General features: G+C 35.9%; 1 protein-coding gene across 4 annotated transcripts; it reads left to right on the top strand.

The window, feature by feature from the left end:
- Positions 1–818: 818 nt before the first annotated feature.
- Positions 819–12,033, top strand: LOC142607564 (uncharacterized). Of its 4 annotated transcripts, XR_012839349.1 has the most exons (5): positions 819–988; positions 1,105–1,273; positions 3,026–3,077; positions 11,122–11,275; positions 11,736–12,033. XR_012839349.1 is itself a non-coding variant. In XM_075779098.1 (2 exons), exon 1 carries the CDS (start codon positions 5,944–5,946, stop codon positions 7,039–7,041), a length of 1,098 nt encoding a protein of 365 aa, XP_075635213.1. In that variant the 5' UTR covers positions 3,087–5,943; the 3' UTR covers positions 7,042–11,275; positions 11,736–12,033. The 4 variants fall into 4 exon arrangements, 1 of the variants encoding a protein (XP_075635213.1); XR_012839347.1 differs by lacking the exon at positions 1,105–1,273 and having other exon boundaries at positions 2,966–3,077; XR_012839348.1 differs by lacking the exon at positions 1,105–1,273.
- Positions 12,034–16,312: the final 4,279 nt, after the last annotated feature.

Below are 16,312 nucleotides of genomic sequence, written 5' to 3' on the forward strand. Positions count from 1 at the left end.
GCTACCTTTGCTCCCTTTTTAGAGCATCTCACGGCCTCTCCTTCTATAAATGATGAGGATGATGCTGACTCTTCTAGTGATGACTAGATGACGACCTTTTAGTGACTTGTCCTTTGTTATTCATGACAAGAAGGGGGGTAGTTTTGGGTTTGAGAGTAGTCTTGTACTTAGGGGGAAAGTCAGTATATGACATTTTTGTTAAGGGGTGTATATCTTTTTGAGGGATGTAGTGAGGACTTTATGTATTTTCTTTTCTTCTTTATTTACATTTGCCTCTTGTATACCAGTTTTGTGACCATTTTACTACATACATTGTACTTCATTTTCATATATGATGATGATGTATGTTTTTCTTCACCTACCTCTACATGTGTTGTTTATTTTCTATCTTTATACACATGTTTCTTTATGTACGCAATCTTTACTTTTGTTTCACATATGATGCCTTGATAGTCTTGTTTAAGTGTTTTAGAAAGACAGGTTGTGAAATTCTACCGTGCCATGAACTCTTTTCTCGCAAAGTTTTTCAAGAGTTTATGTTAGGGCTAGATTTGTTTTTTAATCCAACAAGTGGTTATGAGTTTAGTGATTTAAAACTTCTCTCATGATTATTTGTTTTGTTGTGGTTTTATCACGGATTGTCAAAGGGAGAGATTGTTAGGGACATATCTAATCTAATACTACGTATAAAAGCAGAAGTCTTTTAACGAGGTGCTGACACGTATACAACTCTAAGATAAAAGACACGCATGGTGCAACGTTTCGAGAGAGCCTTATAAAAACCCATCCCGCTTATTAAAAAAAAAAAAAAAACATAAAAACCCAAAACAGACATACGCTGCAGAAAGAAAAGGAGAAAGAAATGGAGGGAGGCGATGAGTATACGAAGAAGCTTGGGACACGGAGAGAAATAGAGAATAGAGGAGGCTACGGTGGTGTTTCTCTCTCAAAATCCTGCTTCCCTCAACTGGTAGTACTCTGTTACAGGGTGAGTTTTCTTTTTTTGCTTTCTTTGATTTTTAATTTTTTTTAATAAACAAAATCTGAAACACTAATATGATTCAAACAAAACACTGATATACTCCAAAACACGGTTCAAAACAGAAAACACGGTTAGATAAACAGAGAGAGAGAGAGTCTGATAAACAGAGAGAGAGAATGAGTCGATTAGGCACAGAGAGTGGAGAGAGAGTAAAAAAAAACTGAGAAATCTGCCCTCAACTGTGTCAAGCGACAGTTCAGGCCTCTGCCATCATCAAACCCATTTCTACCGGTTAGTCTCTGTTTTTTGGTGTTTTGGTTTTTTTTTTTTTTTATAATTTTTTTAAAAAAATTTGGGATCAAATCTGATTTAGGTCTGGGTATTTTGACGGGATTGGATTACATTAAGTTGTTTGTTTTAGATTTGGTTTTGAATAAGGAATTTGGATTAAGAATGGTTTTTAATATTCGTTATTTGTGTTGGATTTGGTTTTCCTTTGGGATATTTGGGTTTAATTTGTTTTGAGTATATAGCTTTCATTTTATTTATTCTGTTTAAAACTTTTTGTTTAAACGTTTTTTCCGTTTATAATTTTGTTTCCCATGTTTCTTTTCTAGCATTGTTATCAAGTTTTCCCAGTATATACTTCTCTGTATTAGATTTTTTCCCCATAGAGTTCATATATCGCAGTGATTGTGTCAATTTTATTTTTAAATTGTATTTCGTTGGTATATACACACTTTGTAATGTAGAATGAGGTTGGCCATATTTGATCAATAGGGCTAAGATTGCAGACTTTGCATCTGAATTGGATTTTCGTTCCTATTTATTGATAACTGATGAAAACAAATACATATAAGACAACCCTGAAATCCAAATATAGAGGAAACAAGAAGTTGAAAACAGGAAGAACAAGAAGCTGAATACAGTAGAGAAGTACAGACCATATCAGACTGTTCTCTCTCGTTTTTTCTCAGGTTTTCCTTTATTGGTGTTTTTTATTGGCTTTACTTTTGTATGCAATTTTGTTAATCAAATGGTTTGATAAAAGCATGTGTTCATAGTGGGTTTGTGTAATTGTGTCTGAAATTGTAATTTTAAGATGGATTTGCTTGATTTTCATTGCTTGAATTTATTTGTTAAAAAGAGTTTTCCACAATGATACTTTTTGGGGTTAGTTTTATTACTTCTATTTAAACTAAGTGATATTTGAATTCTGGTAGAATTTCATAGTGAGGTTGTGTTTGAAATTGTAATTTTCAATTTGGCTTGCTTGATTTTGATTGCTTGAACTTTCTTTCTTCTCTACATTCCCCCTCTCTCCCCCCCTCTCTGTACTTTATTTCCTGCAACAACAATTTTTACATACAAGTTTTACCCTATTTGCAAGCAAAGCCCCAAAGCAATAAAAACATCTGTAAGGCACATCGAAAAGAAAGAGAGATAAGTCTGAGGGCTGCCAGCATAGTTAGGCCAGCAACCACCTTCAGGCAGCATCCCACCACCGTAATACCACGTACCACAATAGTAAAGGCATTTTCTTATAAACAAAATTTTGGTATTAAATTTGATTTAGGTTTGGTTGTTATGGACTACTTAGTTTTGATAAAGGTTTATGTGTTGTGGCCTATTAGAGAAGAACCGGTTATGAGGAGATGTAAGGAATATAGAGATTGTGGCTCATGTTGATCCTAGAAAGATGTCTTTTGTTGATTCTTTTTTAAACAAGCAAAGCTAATAATTCCTTAATGATTTTCCTGTGCATAATTTGCCACATTGATTGGTTATACTGAAATTTTTCTAAGAAAATTGATTTCCATCTAGACTAGAGGGTGTCAATCAATCATAGTGTTACAAAGTATAACCAAAGTATCCAACTACAAGTTGTCTCTGTTACTCTTTGTTCATTATTGTGAACCCTATGTATTTTTCCTGCTATTCATTTTTTAATAATATTTTCTTTCTTACCTATCAAACAAAAAGAAAGAAAGTGGTCTCTGTTACCCCCAAACTGAAAGCCTAATAAAGACCCACGATACACAGGAAAATCTTACAATTCAATTGCTTCCTTCTCTACCAGATCGCTTGCTATTAGGTAAGTTTCTTCTCCTCCTCCTCTTTTATCTGAATTTATTTATTTATTTAGTTTTGTTTTACCACTGATTCAAGATCAGGTATTAAGTTTAAGGATCTCTTGCTTCTATTTTTTCCCTTTTTGATTGATTTTACATAGTCCCAAAAAACTTCCAACAAAATCCCCTAAGCAGAAGCCAAGGGCTGTCTTTTTCAAGTGGGTATGTATTTCTTATTTGAATATCAATTGTGGGAATTATTGTTGGTTGAAGATTGGTCATAAGCATTGGTTTCTAGGATCATTTATGAGAAACCCAAATAGATTTTTTGTTGTGTTTTGTTTGATTTGTGTTGAGTTAAGGAATTATTTTAGTTTCCATATTAATGCTTTGGGATATCATATAAACTTCAGTTTCTTTTTTTTCTTTTTTTTTCTTTTTTTTTTTTTGGCTTATGAATATTGATACAGGAAAAAACTGCTAATTAAATGAGGAAAAACAAGGCAAAGGTGATGTAGTAAGAAAATGTGGGTGAGGTCGTAAGAAAATGTTTGCTCTACTCTTTGCCCTCTTCTACTACACTCCAATATCTAACCCAAGTATAGTTTTTTTGTTATCTTTTTTATTACCCGATTTGTTTTTAAAAAAATTTCCGGAAGTAGTTTAGGTAGTCTAATGTTGGTTCCTTAAATTTTACTTGATGTATCAATATGTTTTTGAATTGTGAATTCCATTATTCTAAATATGTCTTAGATACTGGAAATTATGGTTCCTCAATTTTCAACACCTGTAGACTAACCAAGTTCTATTGGGTAAAGTGAGCTTGTAATTGGGAACAAGTTCATATGGGAGGGTCCACGTTTTTCTTTGTTGAGTCCACAACTTTTGATTTTTCTGTCAAAGAAGGTGGTACTTTTTATTCATTACGTATTCTTGAAAAAGGTCGAGATTCTTCACGCTTTGTCACTTTGGGGAAGGAGAGTGCCAAGAGGCTGTTGTTTAACGTGGAAGAGTTGGCTTCTAAGCAATCTCCTGTGCAGTTCTCTAGAATGTTTAGGGAAGGAAATAAGATTTTTATTATTCAGTTGGGGTCCAATGCTCGTGGAAATTTTTTGCTTATCTCTGAACTCATTCATGGACGATGTAGAGGGTCCATAGTGGTACCGGAAGGAAAATTGGGGAGAGGGTGGGGCGGTTTTGGTCTTCACCTAAGGAAGACATTAGAAGATTCCCTTCTCCGGTAGGGAAATTCCAGGATTAGAAACGGTGAACCTAAGTAGCCTGCTGTGGTGGTACAGGAGGGGCGGCAGAAAAAACTTGGAATCATTGGAATCAGAAACAGTGACCACAAGCTTCCTGCTGTGGTGGTGTCGGAGGGGTGGCAGAGGAACAATGTTGTTGTGAATAAAGGGAAGGAGATAATTCCGAAATTTCAAATTTTGAAAATCCCATTTCCAGTGGTAATCTCTGTGATCTCAGCAATGATCTTCTTGGAAAAGAAACTGCCGGGTTTGGGGCAGAAGTCACGTCAGTTATAAATGGCATCGTTACCAATGGTATCAAAGGGAAGCTGACCTTAGATATTTGCTTCCGGGTGGAACGTGGGTCTGAGGGGAAGTGGGGTGTTATTTTTTCTGAGGTCAAGGAAGTGGGCTTAAAGCCCAGTGGTCTGCCAGCTCTTTCTAAAAAGCCAGCCCCTGCTAGAGAGAACAGGCCCATCTTTAAGCCTACTTAGAAGCCTCGTGGCAGCTTCATGGGCCAGTTTGGGTCTTTCCAAAAGCCTAAAGCCCAGCAACCAGCCTCTTCTTTAAAATAGAATCACGTGAGAAGTTCTTCAGTAGTGCTTCCTTTTGTGCTGTGTCTCTTCTCTTTCCCAAGCTGACCCCAAGTCTCATACCCCTGCCGAGGTGGTGCCGGTGAACACGGTGGTGACATATTCCGATGCCGATGATGTTGCATGCTCTGATTTTGGCAAATCTGAGTCTGCAATCCACAACCCAAAGGTTAGTTCTGTTTTTCTAGAACCACTGGTGCTGAATCCAGCCCCCACCCCTTTTTCGGAACTAGTCCCGGTCAAAGAGGTACGTATGTTTGAAAATATAGAGAACCCACATGCTGATTTAGTCTCCACTCCACATATATGCTCCGGTATGGTGGTTACAGAGTCTAATTCTGTTGTTGATAATGCACTGGTTCAGCAACAGATCAAACACCTCTTACTTGATAATGTTATGGACTCAAATATATTAAGGGGCTTCTTGGACAAGTGGGCTCTAGAACTTGGTGATGGGAAGAGAGTGGTGGTGCCTATGAGGATCGAGAGACAACCTTCAGGCTTTTTTAAGGGCTTTGTTTTGGATGAGCTTAATGCCATGGATATTTCAGGAATTTCTTCGAGGCCTTCAGAGGTTCAATCCGAGTGGGATGGGGTGGGGGTGGAGGAGTAGATTCTGAGAGTTGGTCAAAAGGTGGTGAGATGGTCGAATTTGGTTAACAAGGTTCGGATTTTCCTGAACCCGTAAATGTGACTCTGTTAGCTATATCAAAGTCTGTTGAGACCCAAGAAGTCGATAACGTATCTAGATTTTTGGAAGATGGTCAGCCTAGAACTCATTCTAGTATGTCACCATGGTTTCAAAAAAAGTTTCAAGAGTTTAGCTCTTCTTTGGAGACCCTAGTTGAAGGTTTGGAAGAACTTGCATCTAATTTCCTCTTGGCGGTTGAGGAGAAAATTAGACAAACGGCTGATGCAAATGCTTTGAGTAAGAAAACAAAGGGTAGAGGTAAGGGTTTAACGGAGTTGAGGAGCTTGGTGAGCTCTATTAATCATGATTCTGCTTCTGGTAAAGCAAGAGGTTCCAATAGGGAAAGGGCTCTGACTGTGTCCCGATGAATTTAAAGATAATCTCTTGGAATGTGAGGGGGCTGAATGAGAAGGATAAAAGACTCCAAATTAGGAACCTTATTAGAATTTGGAGAGCTGATGTCATTTGCTTGCAGGAGACTAAGATGGAGCTTATCACTAGGGGATTTATTAAAAGTATTTGGGGCTGTCATCATGTTGATTGGGTTTACTTGAGCTCAATAGGCGCATCAGGTGGGATTTTGGTCATGTGGGATAGGAGGGTGGTGGAGAAGTTGGAAGAAGCTGTGGGTGATTTTTCGGTGTCTTGTAGATTTAGGAATGTTGGTGATAATTTTGAATGGGCATTCACTGGTGTATATGATCCTAATGATGATAGGGAGAAGAGGTTGATGTGGGAGGAGTTAGCGGGTCTTTATAGTTGGTGGAATTTGCCTTGGTGTGTGGGTGGCGATTTCAATGCAATTCGTTTTCCTTCCGATCATTTGGGGGCAGAGAACTTCACTCAGGGTATGTATAATTTTTCTGATTTCATCTCTCTTAATGGGTTAATTGATATCCCTTTGGAGGGTGGTAGTTTCACTTGGTCAAACTCTCAGGCTGGCTCCAGGATAGATCGCTTCCTCTTTTCTTTAGAATGGGAGGAAAATTATCCAAATACTCATCAAAGTAGGTTGGTTAAAGTTCTATCAGACCACTTCCCCATTTCTTTGGAGGGCGGGGTTATTTGTAAGGGTCGTAGGCCTTTTCGTTTTGAGAACATGTGGCTCCAAGTGGATGATTTTGTGGAGAAGGTGAAAATTTGGTGGGATTCGTATGATTGTGTTGGAACTCCAAGTTACAGGTTTGCCATGAAATTGAAAGCTTTAAAGGGAGATTTAGAAAAGTGGAATGAGTCCGAGTTTGGCAATGTCACTGTTAAGAGAATTAAGCTATGGAATGATCTTAACACCCTGGATCCTAAAGAGGAGAGGGTGTCTCTCTCTGATGATGAGAAGCACGATAAAGAGAGAATTCGCTTGGAGATTGAGAGGATTGCTTTGTTGGAGGAGATTAGTTGGAGACAAAAATCGAGGGTGCTATGGTTAAGGGAGGGGGATAGCAATACGAAATTTTTTCACTAGATGGCTAATTCTAATAGGAGTAACAGTATTGGCAGTTTAAATATTGGTGGAGTGTTGACATCAGATCAGGAAGATATTGAAGAGGGTATTGTTCAGTTCTATAAAAGTCTTTACTCAGAAGATAAGCCCATTTGTCCTCATCCGGATGTGCTGAATTTTTCGGAGATTTCTGAAGAGAAGGCTGACTGGTTGGAAAGACCCTTTGAGGAAGCTGAGATTTTTGGAGTGGTTATGGATTTTGATGGTGATAAAGCTCCTGGTCCTGATGGATTCCCTATGGCGTTTTTTCAGGCTTGTTGGGCCATTATCAAAACTGATCTGTTGGAGGTTTTTCAGTATTTTTTTTGATAATGCTCAGTTTGAGAAAAGCCTGAATGCTACTTTCATCTCTTTAATTCCTAAAAATTCTGATTTAGTGGAGGTAAGGGATTTTCGGTCTATTAGTCTAATTGGAGGGGTGTACAAAATTATTGCTAAAGTTTTAGCTAACAGGCTAAAAATGGTGCTTGGGGATATTGTTCACGAATCTCAAAATGCTTTTGTCAAAGGAAGACAAATTTTAGATTATGTTCTTATTGCCAATGAATGCTTGGGTAGTAGGCTAAAATCCGGAGTTCCTGGGGTGTTGTGTAAGTTGGATGTAGAGAAGGTTTATGATCATGTGAATTGGGACTTTCTAATTTATATGTTGGATCGATGTGGTTTTCATGAAAAATGGAGAAGATGGGTTTTCTTTTGCATCTCTACTGTTAAATTCTCCATTCTCATTAATGGAACTCCATGTGGTTTCTTTGAAAGCTCTAGAAGTATAAGACAAGGTGATCCATTGTCCCCTTTATTGTTTGTCATTGTTATGAATACTTTTAGTAAAATGTTGGATAAGGCAGTGAGGGAAGGGCTCATGTCGGGTTTTAGGGTGGGTCCTACAGGTAACTCTTTGCAGGTGACCCATCTTCTCTTCGCTGATGATACCCTGGTCTTATGTGATGCTGATCTTGGTCAGATTCTGTTTCTCCAGCTAATGCTGTTTTGGTTTGAAGCAGTTTCTGGGCTGAAAATTAATATGGATAAGTTTGAATTGGTCCCTGTGGGTGTGGTTCCAAATATAGTAGATATGGTGGATGTGCTAGGGTGCAAGCAAGGCTCCTTTCCAATGAAGTATCTAGGTCTTCCATTGGGTGCTAAGGTCAGAGATAGATCTATTTCGAATCCTATTATTGAGAAGGTGGAGAGGGGGTTAGCAGGTTGGAAACGACTGTATCTCTCCAAAGGAGGTAAAGTTACTCTTATTAAGAGTACTTTGTCCAATCTTCCAACTTATTTTCTCTCTTTTTCCTATCCCGGTGGCGGTTGCAAACCGTATTGAGCAACTTCAACGGAATTTTCTCTGGAGTGGTATTGGGGATGTTAAAAAAACTCACCTTGTGAAATGGGCCACGGTTTGCACTCCTCTTCATTTTGGAGGTTTAGCTATTAGAAGCCTAAGAAGTTTTAATAAAGCCTTGTTTGGGAAGTGGTTATGGAAATTTGGGAATGAGCGTCAGGCCTTGTGGAGGAGAGTGATAGGGACTAAATATGGTTGTGAAGGGGGAGGCTGGTGCTCTCTTCCCGTTCTTGGCCCTCATGGTGTTAGGTTGTGGAAGTCTATTAGTGTGGCTGGCCTTCCTTTGTTCGTCACATCCAATTTGAGGTTGGGGTTGGGTTTACTATTAGATTTTGGCAGGATATTTGGTGTGGGGACTCTTCTTTGTGTGTGCTCTATCCAAGACTTTTTTCTTCAAGTCGAAATAAGGAGGCCTCGGTGGCTAAGTTGATGAAGTTCCCAAATGGTGTTCTCTTTTGGGATCTATCTTTTAGAAGAGACAGGGAAGATTGGGATTTGGAATCCTTCTACAATTTAATGTCTAGAATTTATGGAGCTTCTTTGAAAGGAGTTGGGGACGATAAGATGTGTTGGAAACCTGCTATGGGAAAAGGTTTTGCTGTTCGTTCTAACTACCAAGTGCTGACAAGAAGTTTCGATCAGTCCTTCCCTTGGAAGACTGTTTGGAAGTCTAAGGTCCCCTCTAGAGGTACTTTTTTTGTGTGGACTGTAGCTTTGGGGAATATCTTGACTATTGATAATCTTAGGAAGCGGTAGATTTTGATTTTGGATTGGTGTTGTATGTGTAAAAGAAATGGGGAATCGGTTGACCACCTCCTCATCCATTGCTCTATTGCTTTTGGTTTATGGTCAATGGTGTTTACTTTGTTTGGCATTCAATGGGTTATGTCAAGAACAATGGTGGAGCTGTTGGCTTGTTGGCAAGGAAAGTTTGGGAGGCATCGGAATTCTGCTATTTGGATGGCTGTGCCCCATTGTTTGATGTGGAGCATTTGGAGGGAGAGGAACAACTGGCATTTTGAGGATTTAGAGAGATCAGTTTCAGATCTTAAACTCTTCTTCCTTAAGTCTCTTCTGGATTGGGTTACAATGTTTGGCTTTCATTCTTTTTCTTCAGTCCATGGTTTCATGGACTTTTGTATTTTATGCACTTGATTTGTTTTTGTCCTTGATGTATACCTCCGGTATACTCAGGTGACACCCCTCTTCTTTTAATATATTTTTATTACTTATCAACAACAAAAAAATGCCTCTAAGAGCAGCTGGTATTACTTGGTATTTTTGCATCTACGTAAGTTAAAAGCCTGTACATGTGTTGGGATAATAGTATAGATGAACTGTCATAAACTATTTGATGATTACCCACTAAGTTCTATATTTATGTTTAATATCTTAGACATTACATTCTGCTTTATGCTGATTGGGGATGTGCTGACTTGGGTTTGAAAACTGGAAATTTAATTGTTTGGACTATTTGATGTGCTTATTCCCACTCCTTTTGATTTATTTTAGGATTGTGCATTTTTTATTTTATGCTATTTTTTAATGTTGAAATTTTCTTTATAAATAGATATAAATCATGTCAGATGTCAAAACTCATGCGCACATTAGTCCTCAAACCTCGGTTGCAGCTTAACTGTAATGAGGAGGTGGCAAGTCAGTTGGTTTACATGGTTTTTCTGCAATTGATAGATCATGACCCAATTTGCATATAAGCATGCAACAATGGCCTTAGGATTTCACCTGAGGCAGTTCGGTTTATTAATATAGCACTTCATTGCAACATATTTGGATTTAGAAAAACGCAAGGGTGTTTAGTGGCAAAGTATTATAAGAGGAGGCTATGCTGTATTTGTTCAATTGTAACGTGTTTAGTTTGTCATGGGCATAATTTTTGGGTGGATTCGTGTTATAGTCATTTTAATACTATTTTATCAAAAAGTTTTCCTCTTTCGAAGTTTCTGTTTTCTTTTCATATTAAGTCATGTTTTCTCTTTATAATGTTAGGTATAAAGAAAAAGGCAAGTTAAATTCTACTACAAGTCTCTAATATGATGGATAAGATTTAAAACTGTAGCGGTCATTGATCTAGGCATAGAACAGATGCTTGAAGTTGAGTAGTTATTATATGTCTTCAATTAGGTTTTCTATCAATTTATGGATTTCAATTCCTAACCCTTTTTCCTCTCTATTTTTTTTGTTGAAGTCAAGGAAACACTCATAGAAAATCCAATTCTACAGGTTTTGTAAGAAAATATTGTAGATATGGATGGGTTTCGTAGTGGAGATAGTATCGATCTAATGTTTGTGTGTGTGTGTGTGTGTGTTTTTGAAAGGCCTAAGAGTCGGCCTGGTGGTTAATTTATTTGGCTGAAAAATTAATTTATATTGATGTAGAATGTGGTTTCAGAATTTTCAGTGATATATGAGCTGTTTGTTGCAGATAGTTTTGTTTATGGGGTTCAATAAAAATTTTAGGCACAGTTGATTTGATGCTAAATAGTTATTGGGTTTTGTTTTAGAAAATCTTTAGATTTTTTGTTGTTATTGTGATTGACTTCTTTTTTCTTTTCTTTTTTTTTAAATCTTTTCTTTCGGTGGTTGGTAATTACTATCTTGATTTAATTGATGAAGTCTTGAAACATATATTTTTACCCAGTGAGGTGTTATACTGATAGCATATTTTATTGATAAAGCACTGGAGCTTGCAGCATGATCTAGAGATAGTAATGGTCAATGGGTTAATGTTGTGGTGTAATTGCTAAAACTCCCACTTGGATCTTTAAGGGAGTCTTTGAGTTGACTGCACTGAAACAGGCAGATGTTGCTGTCATCGATAATGCAGATTTGGTATGCAACATGACTGACCTTTTTTAGTTTCCCCTTTTAATTTTGCTTCAATGGACATTACACATTTTGATCAGCATGTATCAGCATGTTTCACTATTTCAGTGTTGTGTATGTGTTATACTCAATTTTCTTTACTAAATTTGCTGTGAAAAAAATGTTTAAAAAAAAAAAACTTATATTGACATTGACTTGACTTAATTTCAATTCAATATATTTTTCATTTTTATAATTATTCAATCTTTGCTGTGAAGTGTCATAGTCATTGGGGTTTCCCCCCATTAATTTACATGTAAGGGTTTGCTATGGCTTGAGCCACATTGTCTAAGGAAGTTAAAACACTTTAGTGAGAGTTCTATTTTTGTTTATGTGTCCGCATGTATGTTTTATTCATTGGTTGATTTATTAATTATTTCCCTTAATGTGCTATATCATAATAGGCTGACCTGCTATATCATAACAGGTTGTTGGTGGTTGCTTTTTCATCATGATCAGAAGGTGAAGATAGAAATTACCCTTATCAATACCTACTGTGTCATCATCATTATCACAAGATATAGATAGATTTCTATTTTTTTCCAAACCTCATCTTGCTTGACAAACCTTATATTTATCCATTTGTACCACTTATATTTATCTATTGATTTTTTTATGTATATAATTTTTATGTTACGTTGTTCTATACAGCTATTTTAGAATTGTTATGAAATATTGTTTCCATAATTAAAGTTTTATAGTTTAACATTGGTTTATTTTAACAATCAGTTAGCTTATACAACATGCCCTAGAAGAATTTTAATGTATTTCATTGTCTTCTAATAAGTAAAATGTGGGATAAATTATTGTATTAGTCACATAACTATTATTGTATAAATTTGTTACAGGCATAGCCAGTTTTGTAGAAATTATTGTCCTGCTACTAAAAGATTTCTTAAAAAATTAGTTTACTCAAACATATAAATTTCAGCTGCTTCATAAAATAAATAAATAAATAAATTCACAACTCCAAGAAAAGCTCAGTGATGACACAATTTTTGCTCTAAGTAAACTGTCTAACTAAAATTCTACTACTATGCTATTTGAGAATGCTGAAATCAATCTAAACCACTGAAGTAAAAAATGAAAGAAGAGACAAAAGAGGGAAAAGAAAAATTCAAGTGCTCACACAAATGAGTTCTATTGAAACTCTCTACTACTCTACTAACAAATAGATGAAAAGGAATTAGAATCAATGTGTTTAGAAAATGCAACTATAGCTAAAAGGCAAACCAGAGAAAAAAAAAAAAAGACATTATTTTAAACAAGGAGATGTCAATATTGTTTAACATGAGTTAACTAATTACATATTTTGGACCTCAAGCGCACTAATATGTGTATGTTAGATTACACGTACATAATATAAACGATGTTTTGAATTATATAAAAACACTTTATAGCAACAATATATATTTTTCAATATTCTTTATATTAGACTTTAACTATGAAGATTAATGAAAAGGTTGGGTAATCGAGTTATCTTTAGAAAAATCATGTAAATGAGCAGTTTATCTGTATGTTTAGCTATCTGTTTTCATGAAATTTCAAGCCAATTGAGTCACAAGTGAAAGGAAAAGAGTTGAAAATATATATGATAAATTTAAGAAACAAAGAAGACGAGAAAAAAAAAAAAATACCTCCGATTGGAAGCATTTCATCTTTTTGGTTAAAATTAGAGTGACAATTTCTTGAATACGATAATTTTTTTCATAATAGCTCCTATTTAAGGATCTATTTTTCATTTTCTCATACATGTGGTGTGTACGTGGGAAAAAGGGATTTACTATAACTGTGATATCAAATACATCAGCTTCTTTCTTTTTCAGGTTTGTTTTCTTTTACGAAATTTTTTTTCCTGTTTTTATTTTATTTTTTTCATTCTTTTGCCAGCATTGTATATGATTGTCATTTTTAACATGATGAAGCATCGTATTGAGGTTATCTAATGTATGCGTTAGACGAAAATGACATTACCACTTTTATTTTTGTGGAGCAATCGGTTATATGAGTTTATTCTAAGGTCATAATAAAATTTCATGCCTTTGATCATTAATAAAGTGAAATTTTGCCCAAAAAATATGAAATAAAGGCAAAATAAAGGAAAGTCAAAGAAATTTTTTACAAAAAATTAGACAAAATAATAGTTGTTATAGCAATTGCAAAAAAGATGATGAGTTAGTACTATAGGTTAAAAATGTGACAACATGAATGTGTAGAACTTTTGAACATTTAGATTTCTATATTAAAACCATGCAACTTTAATAAGTCTTTGAAATTTACAAGAGATGTGAAATGATTCCTCTTTTTCTTTCTAAACATTGTATAATACATTTGATTAAATCAAATTTATTATTATTCTCTTTTTTCTTTTTTTTTTAGGAAAACTTTTAAAGATGAAAAGTAACAAAAAAAAAAAAAATTGAAAGTGCAATATAAGTTGCTTTGTAAGGAATGTAAAGATAAAACATAACAAATAAATAAAATAAAAAATTCATGTGCATTGCGCAGGTTAAAAACTAGTTTTATGCAATTGACTAATCCTTTGACAAAATGCACTTGTAATTGGGTAGATGTAGGATGAGTTTAGTACTTCAAGAAACAAGAGTTCAAGTCAAGTGTTAAAGCCATGAAGATTTAACCAAGAAACAAGTGAAGAAGAGTTGTTCATTAAGGCTCGACAACAATCTCTACAGAAAGACTTATATCAAGATTTAATGTTGAAGCTTGACGGAAGCTCGACAAAAGCTATTTTTGTCGAGACTCACAAAATAAAAAATTCCAGATCTAATCATCGGCCCATGCTTGTATATTTGTATAGGGTTTTTTTTTTCTCATAACCCTAGACATATATAAGGCTTATTTTAAAGGCCATCGCGCATGGAAAAAAGTGCCATAGTTCATTATTCTCTTTAAAGAAGCTATTGCGTCTTTACGTCAAGGGTTTTGTGACCAAGGAGTTTCCTGATCTTCATTGTTGATGAATTGAAGAACTTTGCAGCCAACAATCTTCTTCAAGTTGGTGAGTTAGTCACGTATTGGGATCCGTGTATCATTGGTTAGTCATGTATTGGCACTACAATAAAAACAAGCTATTGCGGTGGGTTTTTTGCGGCGGGTGTGAAAACTGCAGCTATATGTCGCATATTGCAGCACTTTTTCAGACCTTTCATTGGACCACCGTAGTAGTTCTAGTATTTTGCGGCGTACTACAACGGCAGTATATAAAACCATTGCAGTATATAAAACCATTGCAATATATGTGTTTTAGCGGTGTTAAACTTAGATATAGCGGTGCTTCAAAAACTTGCCATAATAAATATAGCCTTTTGCGAGATATTATAGTGGCGGTATATAAAATTGCTGCAATATGTAAGTTGTAGCGGCATTTAGATGACTGCCACAATAGGTACCAATTTTACAGCACGTTTTCTTAGTTATAGCGGCAGTTTGGATAGCCGCAATAGACCTTCTAATTGCCCGTTTTTGGTCCAAATTTTCCCTTTTTTTCTTTTTTTTTGGCTTTTCATTTTTAGCACCTTTTCACTCTCTCTCTCTCTCTCTCTCTCTAACTCTACATCTTCGGTGAAGATGAACCCACAGTGACCGCCGCACACAACCCAAATACCCAACTTACAAACCCAAAATTCCTTTAGTCCTCAGCATTTGCCAAACCCACTGGCGCCTTTTCACTCTCTCTCTTCATCTTCGGTGAAGACGAACCCCACCACTACCGCCGCCTCCACAACAACCCCACCACCACCACCAAACTGTAGACTCAATGGCGACCTAGCAACCCCAATCCTCCTCATCGAGACCACCACCGGATCCACCTCATCATTGCCACCTAGCAACCCCAATCCACTATTGCACCAATTGCACTGCCCAGTAAGTTCTCTCGAACGCTCGAAGCCTATGATTTTTTGATTTTTTTTTAAAGGGATTTCTTAGTTTTGTTTTTTTATTTTTTATTTATTTATTTTTTTGATGATGAGAAACAAAGTTCAATAAGCTTTTATGTTTGACTGGTGGGTTGTGCTTCCTCCTTCTAACAAAGGGGTGAGTCTAGGTTTTTGGTTTTTTTTTTTGCTTAAAGTTTGTTCCTTTACATAGTAGGATTGTAAATTACATACATGGTTTTGCTTTTGTGATTCTGGGTTTTGTTTGTTTGTTGGTTAATGTTATTTGTTTATTACTTATGTGACTATGGTGTCTCACTGTTTGCCAAGCTTTTACTTTTATTGTTTTTGCTTGGGTCTTTTATTGTTGTACGATTCTTCAAGAGGTCTTGTAAATCGAGTTTGACCTAATTTCACCAAGCCCAATGGTCTCGAGACCATCTATTAAGTTTGACTGGGTTTGACCAACTTTAACTAAATTTTGACCGTGCCTTTCTCTAAATCCAACCGTTCGATTGTGACCATAATTTACTATAATTAACCTTTCATTACAATCTTCAAATCCAACGGTTAGATTTCAAATCTAAGAATGGGGGTGTTGTGTACCTGTATGGATATGTTCTCTCAATCTAACCATCCAATTGATTTCAAATTTCACCAACACTAATATGTCACCATACTTTTCAATCCCAATGATCAATATTTGAATATGAATTTCACCAAGTCCACTGGTCTCGAGACCATCTATTAAGTTTGATAGGTTTTGACCAACTTTAACTAAACTTTGACCACACCTTTTTCTAAATTCAACCATTTGATTGTGGCCATAATTTACTAGAATTAATCTTTCATTACGCACTTCAAATCCAACGGTTAGATTTCAAATCTAAGTATGACACGTGATGGACATGTGTTGTGTACCTGTATGACTATGTTCTCTCAATTTGACCATCCAATTGGTCTAAAATTTCACCAACACCAATATGTCACCATACTCTTCAATCCCAATGATCAAGATTTAAATATGAATCTCACCAAGTTTAGTGGTCTCGGAACCATATATTAAGTTTGACCAAATTTAACTAAATTTTGACCGCTCATTTCTCTA

Source organism: Castanea sativa, chromosome 8 (assembly GCF_040712315.1).
Source record: "Castanea sativa cultivar Marrone di Chiusa Pesio chromosome 8, ASM4071231v1".
NCBI lineage: Eukaryota > Viridiplantae > Streptophyta > Magnoliopsida > Fagales > Fagaceae > Castanea > Castanea sativa.